Genomic DNA, 13,726 nt, shown 5'->3' on the forward strand with positions numbered 1-13,726 from the left:
ATCATCGAGCCCATGGCCTCCTGTCGAAAGGGCCCTGGACCTCTGCTTCCTTCCACAGGCCATGCCAGGGGGCACAAGCTGCTCCTAGTCAGAGGCCCCAGCATCTGCCCTACGCCCCTGCCTTTTCACCCATCTCAGGACACCCAGCTTGTTGCTCAGGTTACGGAGATGCTACCAACACATTTCATGAACTCCAAAATGGCTGTAATTTATGATTTAAAAAGAATATCCTAAGGCTGGGTGTGGTGGCTTATGCCTGTAATCCCAGCACTTTGGGAGGCCAAGGTGGGTGGATTGTTTGAACTCAGGAGGTGGAGGTTGCAGTGAGTGGAGATTGCGACACTGCACTCCAGCATGGGCAACAACAAAAAGAATATTCTAAGTCATAATGATTATGATCCCCTTACATCTGTATTATTTCGCAGCTTGCCAAGTCCGTACACATCTTTTCCTCCTTCCACGCTCCTTGGAGGAGCTCTTACCAGTGTCTGAAACTGGGGAAAGCAGTGGCCTTGTCTGTCCAAGATCGCCACGTAGAGGGGGCAGGATGTGGACTCAAAGCCAGGCCTCCGTCTCAGGTGTGACGCTGTCTCCGCTACACCACCTGCTTGCTGAGAAATTCTGCTCCCTGCCAACCTCCACATTTAGCCCAGGCCCCGGGCCTCCCATACATATTAAGATCAGCCAGGAAGTGTTAAAATTAGCAGAAGTTTGGCCTCTAGTCAAAGCAGGTGCCAAGTCACGGCTGCACTTACTACCTTAACCTACAAACTCCTGGTTAAGGTTGTAAGTGCTTTGGGCTGGGGCCGTGAACCAATGAGTCATGCTTTGACTTGATGAAATGCTGTTGAAGGAGAGGCTGCAGTCCCATTGGTTTGACACACACTGAAGAACAAAGCTCTCAACAAGCCTGCACGCTTTCCAAAGGCCATTATCATTTGTAGGGTGGACTTTGTGTATACACAAAAGATGACAGTATCTGAGACATGAAAGCAGGGTCTAGAGCTGCTATTATTAGATCACTGTTATTTGGAGAACTGGGGCATGCACAGGGAAAGTTGAAGACCCAGAGCCTCAGCCTAGATGATGTTTTCTTATGGGTGACATCTGCCCTGGCTGGCCAGGAGCTGTAAGATGGCCAGGCAGACACTCACCTGGAACTGGGGAGAAGGGGTGTGGTTTAAAATGTATAATATTTATTGGCTGGGCATGGTGGCTCCCAGCACTTTGGGAGGTAGAGGCAGGCCGATCACAAGGTCAGGAGTTTGAGATCATCCTGGCCAACATGGTAAAATCCCTTCACTACTAAAAATACAAAAATTAGCTGGGTGTGGTGGCACATACCTGTAATCCTACCTACTTGGGAAGCTGAGGCAGGAGAATTGCTTGAACCAGGGAGTTGGAGGTTGCAGTGAGCCAAGACCATGCCACTGTACTCTAGACTGGCAACAGAGTGACAGTGTATCTCAAAAAAAAAAAAAAAAGAAATGTATAGCATTTATTATCTTATTATAAAAGTAATTAATATTCAATGTAGAAAATACAGAAATATAGATGAAGATAAAAAGCACCTTAATCCTAGTACCCAGAAATGTTATATTTTCAGATTTCTGTTCTCCTCATATGTATAGGCATATTCTCAAAAGTGGAAGCAAGTTAAGCACAGCACAAGGAACTAACCATCCTTGCATGACACTGACTGAAACAGGACCCCAGTCATGGCAGTGGTGAGGCGCAGCCACCCCGGCTGCTCTGTCGGTGGATGGGGTGCCTGTGGAGTGCTATTCTGCTGGTCACTGTGGGGTTGGAAGGTCAAGGCCACTGGTGATAGAGGGGAAGCTCCTGAGAGGTGAACTCAAAAGCAAATGAGAGATGTTGTTTGGCTTTTGCCTTTCTTTTTTTCTTACAACAACAGAATGCACACATACCTATAGAAACAGTTTAATTATGGAAATTATTGCAGAAAAATACCTTTATTATTGTGAGTCTAAAATTCTTTAGCCTTTAACTCACTTTTCCCCATTGAAATAATTTTTTTAATGTGGTGTTTGATATACCTATGTTTTTAGGAGTTGGAATATGGCAGAACAGACTCTCTTTTTATACATACATGTGTGTAGGTATACATCTATACATACATATATGTGTGTGTACACTGATATATATACACATATATATGTAATTTAAAAATAAAATTAGGATCGTAGGAATCATATACTCTTACATTTTGCACTCTACTTAGTAGCACATTGTAAGCATTTCCTGAGGTATTACATTTTTTTTTACATATTCTTCATATAATGCCTAAAGTATTATGTAGATGAAACATGTATTATTCATCTATTCCCCTATTCCATTTTTTTTTGGAGATTTCATTCTTGTTGCCTAGGCTGGAGTGCAATGGCGTGGTCTCATCTCACTCAACCACTGCCTCCTGGGTTCAAGCAATTCTCCTGCCTCAGCCTCCTTAGTAGCTGTGATTACAGGTGTCCACCATCATGCCCAGCTATTTTTTGTATTTTTAGTACAGATGGGGTTTCATCATGTTGGCCATGCTGGTCTCGAACTCCTGACCTCATGTGACCTGCCTCAGCCTCCCAAAGTGCTGGGATTACACACGTGAGCCACCATGCCCAGCTCCTCTTCTACATTTTAAGTTGCTTCCAGATTTTTTCTACTATAAAAAATGCTCTGACAAACCTATGACTCTGTCCTTGTCTCTCATATTTTCTTACAATCGACTTTAGAAATAGGATGACCTTCATGAAGTTTTCATGAATATTATCAATAGTGTAATAAATCCCCCAATACAATGGCTGGCACACAGGAGGCGTTCAATAATGGTTAGCCACAAATAGGAAATCAACATTGACAGAACTGACGAGTTCTGTCATTGCGGAGGGTTAGGAGAGTGGTGTGCTCCACCTCTTCAGGCATGATGTAACTGGGCACTCTGGGGTAAGAGGGATGAGAAGAAATGCTGTTGACTTTGCTTCCAGGTGCAGGCAGACCTGCCAATACCCAGAACAAAATGATTCTTTGCTTTGACCCAAGCAGGCCAATACTACCCTCCCTGATGCCCTCTCAGAAGTGCCCTCTCCCTGGTCCTTGGAGACCTCCTGTAAGCCCTTACCTTCATCACAGGAGGTGGGGGTAGGGAGTTAAATGGTATCGATTACACACTTGATTCAGAGCCTTCATGTAGCTGGAAAGTGACCAGAGAACAAACAACATGAATCATTGTGTTCTCAAAAATTATTTATTAGCTATTCTCACTCATGGGAAAAAGATATAAAAACGTAAACGAAATTGAAACAAAATAAGATGAAAATCCCACAGCATTTCTCCAAGGACCTCAGCTAGATGATACAAAATGGACCACTAGGGCTTTCGTGTTTACAGGTTACTTAAGGGCGGACCCATCAAAAGAAACGACACTTTAATTTCTACTGAGGTCTGCGGTCTAATGTGGTACAATAAGAGGGGATTGTTTTAAACAAATAAACTCGAATGCTTACTAGCCCATGAGTGTGACATCTCTTCCGAGCCCACACAGTCCCACTGTGAACTGAACAGCTGGGCTCCTTTCTGCTTTCTGGTTGGTTTTTGTTTTGAGCTGAGGGTCTCTGTTGTCCAGGCTGGAGTGCAGTGGTGTTGATCACAGCTCACTGCGGTGACCTCTTGGGCTTAAGCCATCCTCCCACTTCAGCCTTCCAAGAAGCCGGGACTACAGGCACAAGCCGCCATACCTGGCTGATTTTTAACTTTTGTTTGTAGCAGTGGGGGTCTCACAATGTTTCCCAGGCTGATCTCGACTTCCTGGGCTCAAGCGATCCTCCCACCTCGGTCTCCCAAAGTGCTGGGATTACAGGCGTGACCCCTGTACGTGGCCTGGGCTCCTTTTTGGAATGACTCTTCCCAGTCCACATGGTTCTCCTGTATGTCCTTGTGGTGGCCAATCTTTCTTTGATGACGAGTTTGCTTTCAGATAGTCTCACCTGGAGCTGGTTTGGTTGAATAAAGGATAATGGGGTTCTGGGATGTAGCCGGGAGATAAAAGCTGTGAGTGCTCTAATAATGAGGTAAGTTTTCCTATGCAGGCCCCAGTTCGTCCTGAAGTCCTTCCCCAAAGAGGTGATCTCAAAACCTACGCCAAGTGACGTGAGTGTCAGGAGAATACGCACACAGCCTCCCAGGGTGAATGTGCAATGGGTCGGCATTGTTTGGACGCTTAAATACTGGGCTGGTCGTTAAAACCTTGGCTTACCTTACCCGTTTGTGGCTTGATGGATGCTAAAGCAGTACTGTTTGTACTTTCTCAAACAATGAAAGCCTGTCAATATAAATTAAAGTTATATTCGCCCAAGAAAGGCAGGGTCTTAAAGGAGTTCCATTCTTTAGAGACAGACAGCAAGGGGCAGTCTTTTCTCCCCTTCCTTCTCTTCAGGTGCTTGCTTCCTAGCGCAATGGAAGATGCTCATACATTTGTCCTTCCTGTCACCTGGTCCCTGGAGGAATAAGGTCTCCAGCACCAGCAGCGCACAGGCCAGTCCTCAGCGGGTAGCCTCAGCACAGCGACTCGCCCAGCAGGAGGGTGCAGCACCTTGATCTCAGGATGTCCCTGTAGTGTCTCTCTAGCGGGTCAGACACTGCCCTCGGGTCTGGCCCAAGGAGCCCCGTCCCTCCCCCAGATCTGGAGGCCCTGAGGGCAAAGCAGGGGGTGCACCTAGTCCTCCGGGATGGGAGTGTTGCAGTTCCCATGGTAGATCTTGACGTGACCTTCACACTGGAAATAGGCCTCGAAGACGTCACTGTAGCCATGGTCCCTCCACCAGGTACAAAGCTGCCGGTTCCAGGTACAATCTAGCACGTGGAAGAGCTTGGGGTGCTCCATGCCGATCATGGTGAAGAAGTCCTGGTCCCCGAGGTGGCCGCGGAAGTGGTACTTGTCGGCCAGCTGCTGCACCTGCGCAGGCTCCAGCAGGCGGCTGTAGAGCAGGGACTGGCGCATGGCCTCCAGGTTCAGTAGCATCACCCCGCTGTTGAAGCCTGGCAGCCCCTCGGGGGGCGGGCCCCCAACCCTGGTCTGGGGGTTCTCATGGCGGAACTGCCAGAACGTGTGCCTGTGGAGAGAGAAAACAGTCAGCCCAGTGTGCGGGGGTGAACCCTTCACAGCAAGCCTGCATGCAAACACTGTGACGTGTAGAATCCACATCAGACCACCAGCAAGTGGCAGAGCTGGGACCTGAACCCGGGGCCCTGGACCCCAAGCCCCAGGTTCTTTCTAGCATCCTCTGCTACATCCTCATCACAGCCAACTTTGGTATTGACTGATGATGTCCCAGGCACCATGCTAGACCAGCTTACTTACTCCCCACACAACCCCAAGGCATGGGTGCTCTGAGATGATGCATCATTTCACAGCCAAGAAAGAGAGGTCAAGGTGTTTGCCCAAAGTCACACACCTAGTAAGCAGGAGAAGCAGGGACTACACCCAGACAGTCTGGCTCCAAAGTCCACATTCTTAAGATAGCGGCAACACAGGGAGAACTTACCACCCTCTTGTCTTCATCTGTGATCTCGGAAAGGAGAAGGGAGAGAGAAGCAGGGGGCAAAATCCTGAATAGAGACCAAGTCAAGACACAGGAAGCTGAACCCAGCCTGGAACAAAACTGTTTTCCGCTTTAGAACAAGGCTCATTCATTGAGCCCCAAGCCCAGCACTTCAGAAAGGCTGGGTAGGGGCCGGGGCCTGTGACAGCTCAGGGCACACCATGGGTTAGGGTGAAAGCCAGCTGCAGAAGAGCCAAGTAGGATGATGGCTCTTTTAGAAGGAATGTCACTTCAATTTCAATTTTTCTCTCAGCAGATTTAGAAACCAATCTAGGTTCACAGTTCATGAACTGTTAGCCTCTTCTAGGTCCTCTACCCAAATGCTTCCATCTGGAGGAGAGAAGCAAGATCTAGACACTTCCCTGTGAGAGCCAGGGTTAGGGCACCGCCCTCTGTCCTCCAACCTCGGAAATACCAAAGCCTGCATGTGCTGCAAGGGGTGTGCAGGCAGAGGGGAGAGGCGCCCAAGCCCTCACCCACAGGGAGGAGGCTGCAGCGACCATGCCTGTAACCTGGAGGAAGGTCCCATTGTGGCAGGGACAGGTGTGAGTGGGTCCTTAGAGTGGGGAACACATCATGGCAGAATCAACTTGGCTTCCCAGCCTGGAGATGCTACCCCACTGGTCCCATGCAGAGAGACTTCCCCACCCAATCCCAGGATAGAATCAGCGTGGTTGATGCAGAGAACAGAGGGGAATAAAACGAGGACCCTGCCCAGAGTGGCCCTCAGGGGCCACTTCCCAGCACCAGATCATTGCTCTGCATCTGGGAACGAAGAAACCCTCCTCAAGGTCTCACGTATCACAAAGGGTGCTGCCGAGAGTTTGATCCTGCTGAGGGGGAAGCATTCCCTTTAGACATTCTTACAGGGGGAATCTACAGGTTCAGTTTGTGTTTTGCTGTGACTGGCCTGTGAGTGAAACCAAGCTCTGGTCCCTGCCTGGTGATAATAGCCTTGGCAAAAATAAGCTTCCCATGCAAACCGAAATGCTGTCATCTTGCCACAAAAGCCTGCGGTGATAGGGTCACACAGGGTGGGGATGCAGAGTGGCAGCTGTGTGTTCATTTTACCCTACTTCTTCCAAGTGGTTCATTTCAGGACCAGGTTATAAACCAGCTAAAATTCCATCAGGCAGACCAGAACACCATGACATCATAGAGAAGGGACCCTCTGACAAGGGACAGCGGGTGCTTTACCACCAAGGAGCTCGATTTATGCTTCAAGGGGTGGGAATGGAAGCGTTTACCAAAGTGCAGCAGAGACCCAAAGGGAGAGAGGGCACAAGGGGCAGGGAGGGCACGAGGGCAGGGAGGCAGAACCCATGCCAGCCAAGGTCCTGGACCACCTCATGCTCCACGGAGCCCTTGCGTCCATATTTCTCCCCAGAGGACCCAGGAGGGAGGGGACTCGCCCAGCTGGTTGTGTGGCCCGTGCAGTCTCTTGTGTCCACAGCACTTCACAGGGCACCAGCACAGCAGGACCACAGGAAAGATCACAGGGCTGACGAGGAATGATGGAAAGGCTGGTACGGGGTGGACTGTGTAGCTGTCAACAGCGGGTGGAAGCGAGGGCAGGACACAAGACACAACGCTGCCGCTGCTGCACCTGCCATTTCACTGAGTCCCCGACCTCCCCACCAGAGCTACTATGGGGTTGAGTGAGGAGCAGGAACCATAGAGAGGATGCTCAGATGTCTTAAACAGCCTCTATTCTCTAGCAAATTGGGAGCAAAGAGGCTGCCCACAGCCCTGGGTATCCTTACCAACCTCAGCAGGAAGGCTCCCAAATCTTCCATGCCTGCAGCAAGGATCAGCAAACAGTGACCCAGCACTGAGATTGCCGGGTGCAGGATATGGCAACCAGAGGCAGAGGGAAGAGGAAGGAAAGCGCCTCCAGGAGAAGGCCACGGCACAAGTGGCTCTTTGGGGACAATGCCCAGCACCACTGCCCAATCAAGATGAAGCAGTATTTGATCGTAAAGAGCCAGGAAGGACCGGTCTGGGTGTCAGCCTGAGAAACAAAGGAAGGGGCAGAAAATGGGGTTTGGAAGCGGCCCAGTGTGTCTGCTGGAGCAGAAACACAGCCTCAAGAAGAACAATAACCATATCAACACAATGTGATGTCAGGGGGCCCTTGTTCAAGGCGTCCCTGCTATCCCAAAATGAACCCAGAAAACCAGAGCAGTCACCTAGGAGAATGGCAGGCTTCTCTGGCCTCTGCGTCTGCTGGTTCTTGTAGAGGAATCGCATCAGCCTTGGGGTAGGAGTGATCCGGGGTGTGGGGAGTACTGGAGCTCGGCAAGGAACTTCGATCCCACGGTAAAATGGCCTAAACAGGGAGTATCGCCAGTCCCCCAGCGCAGCAGCACAGTGTGGGTCACAGAGCCCTCTTACACTCTCCACCTCGGCTCCCTCTCCGGGGCAGCACAGGGCATCGTTGCCTGCATTTTCACAGAAAGGGAACAGAGGGCCTCAGTTTGTCACAGGCAGGGCTTCTGATCTCTGAGGTCCCTTTTATCTGACTGCCTCAGATTCCATGGGCTAGGGTTCCAAGGAGCTGCACTTGGATTTCAATCTTATTTCTGAATATGGGTGGCATATGCCAAGGCCAGAGCACGGGGAACAGGGTGATCGAGTGATGCAGCCGCTGCTGGAACGTTAGTAATTTCGGGGTCAAACCTGAGGCCTCTTCCAGGCAGGGCAGTGAGTGTCCCAGACCCTGTCCCTTCTTCACAGGAGCCTGGCACTGATGACATATATTCAGGGCCACCACCAGTGGCATGTGCAGAGGCTGCAGGAAACCTCTGTATAAATGCAGCTATTTAGGTCTGAGTCCTGGAGCATCCAGAAGTTTCTCCGACTCACCCCCCATGCCCACAACCAGCCACTTCACGCTGATCGTCTGGATTGGTCTAACTGTCTAATTGTCCGGCCTGTGGAGAGTCTTGTCCCATCTTCCATAGTCACCCAGAGACTTATGTTAGAGGGGATACGTCTATTTCACCTCTTTAGAAATAATTTCAACTGCAAAACAAGCCCCCATGCAGACAGTCCAAGGTCAACACTGGTTCTTTCCCAAAGTCAAGGAGACCCATTGGGAACATAAAAATTAAGAACCTTTAAGAACATTCTTCCAATGATAAATGTAATTTCTAAATTTTGAATATTGACCATAACTTAATAATCATAAAAAAGAATATTAAAAGCCCGTGAAGTCATTTCAGGGAGAAGGCCTGTCTTGATGGAAAAGGGGACCTGAAGCAGTTTGGAAAAGCAAAGTTCCTTCCTCGGTTCAAGTCGTTCCCTGATGATCACAACCAAGGCCGCTCTGCTAAGGACTTTCAAAAGACCTTGGCAGGAGAATCTAAAGCTCATCCTCCCCACACACGTGGCCATCAATCCTCCCTCCTCCTCCTCGCGCCGCTCCAAACCACAGGCCCTTTTGCCTCCGACTCTTCGTGATTTTTTTTCTCCTACCCCTTTCTCAGCTCCTCAGGCTGAGTTTTCCACCATCTCCTCCAAGTGGGACAAAGCGAGGATAGGAACATGCTGAGCAGAGCTGGCTGCACCAGACTCTGCAGGAAGGTTCTAGAAGCCTGTGCTGACTCAGGCTGAGTGCAAGCTATAGGCTCTCAGGCAGAGAAGGCTTTTCTCACGTGGCACACCTCTGGGGTGTCCTTCAGGCTTGAGAGCAGTCACTGAATGGCCAGCATCTGGGCCTCCTCCCAGAGGAAGCACCCGGCCCCAAGGCTCTGTCGTCAGCGAGGCCTGAAACCGGGAAATGCCATTTCCCTTATACCCACGCATGTGCGCCAGGCCCAATGAGCTCTCATTTGACTTGGAAGGGAACTCGTTTTCCAGTCACCAGAGATAAGAGGCCAGGAGGGAAGAGCAACACTTGGCAGTTGCCCAGCGCTTCATCCACACCAGCCAGGTTATCTGGGGTGACCCAGGGACATTTCAAGTCCTCCCTGGCCCAGAGGCTCTCTGAACACCCTGCTGGGTGATGCCGGGCTTATTTCAGACCAATAACGCTGCATCTCAGTCCTACCTGGAGCTGAGGCTGAAGTTTTGTGGGGCAGACTCGAGCTCTTCAGTCCTTTAGGGGAACCCCTGCCCTCTGTGATCAAACTGGAGAAGACGTGGACATTCCCGGAGTCGTAGGGCCACCACAGAGTTCTACAGTGCCCGTGTCCCCATGGCATTCCCTACTGCCAGCTCACAACTGACCCTTATTAGGATCTCTTGATAACAAGACCTAAAGCAGGCTTAGGTCTCCAGCTCTACTGGACAGAGAAGGTAAGAAGTGTTCCTAGGCTGGGCGTGGTGGCTCATGCCTGTAATCCCAGCACTTTGGGAGGCCAAGGCGGGTGGATCACCTGAGGTCAGGAGTTTGAGACCAGCTTGGTCAACATGGCGAAACACCATCTCTACTAAAAAGCAAAAATTAGCTGGACATCACGGCACACGCCTATAATCCCAGCTACTCGGGAGACTGAAACCGGAGATTTACTTGAACCTGGGAGGCGGAGGTTACAGTGAGTCAAGATCGCCCCCATTGCACTCCAGCTCGGGCAACAAGAGTGAAACTCAAGTGTTCTCAATGTCACACAGGCTATTTGCAGTAGGACCAAGAAGGGCTCCTCATAGGTCCACAGTCCCTGAAGACTCTTAGGGACTCCTGGTTCATGCACCCATTGTGCAGATGAGGAAGCTGAGGTCAAAAACTGCCCTGCCCAGAGTCACGCTGCTGAAAGGGCAACCCCCACATTTCCAGGCAAATCATGTGTGCTTTTCCGCAAATGCCTCTGCCCAGAAAAGGGAACTGCCGCCTCTTACCTGCCCAAAACAAGCCTTGTGGTGAGGCAAGGCATGCCACTCAGACGAAGCCAGCCTGCCAGGAGACACAGAGGCTGTGCTTTCCCCTCCAGCAGGGCCCACCTCCTCCAAGCTCACTTCACTAGCACCTGTCGGGCCTTGTCTGGGACAACAGGAGGGACATTAAGCAGGTGACAGGCACGTGCTCCCCCATGTCTGTGGGACCTCGTAAGAAACAAGTGCTTGTTGTCAAACCCCAGCCCTCTTTGAGGTCCAGCAACTGAGTTTCCAAACCACAGCATTCCCAGAACTTGGAAAAGGCAAGCAGGGGGCGAGGCAGGGCCACTGCTTCACGGGCTGAGAGGGCACTGGGGTCAGCCCTAAGTGCTGAAACCAGGCTGCCTGGCAGGAGAGGAGGGGACTGCTGGGGCACTGAGACCCACAGGGACCCTATGAGGAGGCACACCACAGGTGGCTTCCCCTCCAGCCCCTCCCCAACACAAGCCGCAGCCCTTCCCCTCCAGAAAGAACCAGCAGCAAGGCCTCCGCCTCCTGGAGCCTCTCCCTGCACGTTGGAGGCTGCCGGTGCCCCTGGTTTGCAATGGCTGGCATCTCTGCAGCACCTGCACAGCCTGAGAGAACGAGGGTTCAGGGAAGGGAGATGGCTGGGGGAAGGGCTGGAGGCTCAGGAGGTGAGAAAGGAGGCAGCTATCTGCTGAGTAGATGTGCACAGCTTTAATCAGGACAGCATTAGTGGCCACCCACAGCCACCCGTTCCAGGAGAGGAAGAAGCCGCACGGGGTCACAGCGCTGACTGCGGCACAGGCACTGGAACTCGCCTGCGCACATTCCCAGAGCCTGTGTTGTTTTGAATTATGCCACGCTGGGGCTCTCAGCTGGAGGAGGGACAGTTGTGACAGGGCACTGGGTTGGCTAGCAGAAGAGCCAAGCGTGCTGGAGAGCTGCCCCTGTACCGCCTGCACAGTGGGCCCACTGTCACATACAAGACCACTGAGCTCTGTTAGTTTGCTAGGACCACCATAACAACGTCCCACCAACGGGGTGGCTTCAACAGCAGAAAGGTACTGTCTCTTGGTTGTACAGGCTGGAAGTCCAAGATCACAGTGCTGGCAGCTGGCTCCATCTGGGCTGGGAGGGAGGGTCTGTTCCAGGCACTCCCCTAGCTCCTGGTGGCTTGCTGGTGACCTGGGATCCTCAGAGAGGCATCACCCCACTCTCTGCCTTCATGTTCACCTGGCATTTTCCCTGTGTGCACATGCCTGTGTGTCCACATTGCCCCTTTCTATCAAGATGCCAGTCATAAAGATCGGGGTCTGCCCTGGCATAACCTCATCTCAACTCATTACATCTTCAACAACCCCATTCCCAGAAAAGGTGACACTCAAAAGTACGGGGGGCTAGGACTTCAGCAGAGGAATTCTGGGAGACACACTTCAACCCACAGAACTCTCCGGCAATGAAGATGGAGAAAAACACCATAGCTCACTTGTACCTTATTCTCACCGTCTCGTCTGGGGACTCAGAGGACACCTGTGGGGCCAAGAACTGCCCTCAGCAAAACCCCCAGCCCCTGCTGCTTCCAGTAGGTGGAGAGAGAATGACCTACAGTGGGCGGAGCAGCTGCTGTCCAGGAAGAGGCCGGTGTCAGTGGCTGGGGAAGGGAAAAGCAGAGGGATAAGAGATGGTGTGGGGAGTAGCATGGGGACTCCAGCAGAGAGATGTCTAAAAGCCCACCCTGCAATGTTTCCTGCTCTTACTGAGACACACAGGGACACCCGAGAACAGAGTGAGCCGAGAAAGCAATCAGCCATCACCCAAATGTTTAGATGAGCACCCAGTGGACCCCACAGGCAGGGAAGCAAATAGAGCCTCCCTGCCCTCTGGAAACTGGGCTAAGGGGAAGAGAAGATCCTCCACGTGAATTTGCCAACAGGGGCAGTCACAAGGTGAAGAGAGAGCATCTGCAATCCAGAACCAGAGGCAGTGATGCCATAGCATGGATGGGGTGGGGAGGGTCCCCCCTGCTCCCCGCCCACTGAGCTGGGATGGGACTCCACGCAGATCAGTGCACTGACTGTGCCCAGCAGCGTGCCCTGAAGAGCAGCCCTGACTCTCCCTGAGGGTGCTCAGCCTCGGCAGGGCTGATGCTGCAAACGCCCCTCCCTGCCCAGGCTTAGGGTGTGGTGGCTCCTCAGAGATCAGCCCTCATCCAGCCAGCCAGCCTCCTGAAGTCTGGAATACAGGTGGCCCATAGTGCCAGTCTCATTTCCAAAGCTGCACCAGCTATGACCAGCTTATCTCCGTGAGGCTCTGCAAAGCCTCTGACCTGGTGCAGGGTGGCCCTTCAGCCACCTGCAAGCCTCCTTTTCTCCAAAGCCCTGCAAAAGGGCAGCTGGTGGGCCTGAGGCCTCCACATGGCACAGCATCGCCAGGACCCCGAGGCTGCTGCCCTGTACCCTCAGGATGCATCATGCCCTTCTCTAAGGCTCCTCTTGGCCCTCCATTCCCCATGCCCAGCCTGCCTGGGTATCTGAGTCATGTGGCCTTCCCCCAACACCTGCAGTCCTGGAGCTGTAAAAAACAGACGGGTGGGGAATTCCCCTCACTCAATCCCACAAACTAGGTAGGTACTATGATTTCCATGTTATAGATGAGGAACCTGTGGCAGAGAGCTCTAAAACACTTGCCCAAGGTCAGGAAGGGGAGAGTTGCCAGGCAGAAGAGCTGTCCAGGAAGAGGGAACCCCAGGATGCAGCTGGGAGCAGAGAGGGACAGAGTGAGTGCAGCAGCGGCTCTGAGGGGATCAGGGAAGGAACACGTGAAGTCATCTATGGAGGATGAGGGGCACTAGGCCCTGGGAGGGGCAGGGGACAGAGACAATGGGGAAGAGGAGGGGCTTTAAGCCTGGATCCCTATTCAGAGGGTGGAACCAAGAACAGCAATGGCAAGGCTGGGAGGAGTGGGTGTGGGAGGAGGAAAGAGAATGTCACGCTGACTCCTGAACAGGCACCCAAAGAGCAACGGTGTGGAGAAAGATGCCCAGCAGGTGGCTGGATGAACAGGCCATAAGCAGAAAGCACAAAGCAGGTGGTACCAAATTCTGGAGAGTTCTGACATTTAGGAGGTAGAAGAAGAGGAGCCAGGAAGATGCAGGGCATTGGAGGACCCTGGCCACCTGTCCCCGACACTGACAGCTGAGAGGCCGGTAAAGACTCAGGCCATGGGGGCCTTTTCTGTGTGGGATCTCTGCAGGAGCTCTCCTGCAGGGCCACTCA

The 13,726-nt window shown here is 52.0% G+C and overlaps 1 protein-coding gene across 3 annotated transcripts in view; it reads right to left on the bottom strand.

The window, feature by feature from the left end:
* Positions 1-3,240: 3,240 nt before the first annotated feature.
* Positions 3,241-13,726, bottom strand: part of XXYLT1 (xyloside xylosyltransferase 1) — a 195,327-nt gene continuing 184,841 nt past the window's right edge. For all 3 annotated transcript variants that reach the window (XM_002758210.6, XM_078350551.1, XM_078350552.1), the window contains one exon: positions 3,241-5,123. In XM_002758210.6, coding sequence (XP_002758256.1) covers positions 4,727-5,123 — 397 coding nt within the window. In that variant the 3' untranslated portion in view covers positions 3,241-4,726. The remainder of the gene's footprint in view (positions 5,124-13,726) is intronic.

The sequence above is a fragment of the Callithrix jacchus genome, chromosome 15 (genome assembly GCF_049354715.1).
Source record: "Callithrix jacchus isolate 240 chromosome 15, calJac240_pri, whole genome shotgun sequence".
Lineage (NCBI taxonomy): Eukaryota > Metazoa > Chordata > Mammalia > Primates > Cebidae > Callithrix > Callithrix jacchus.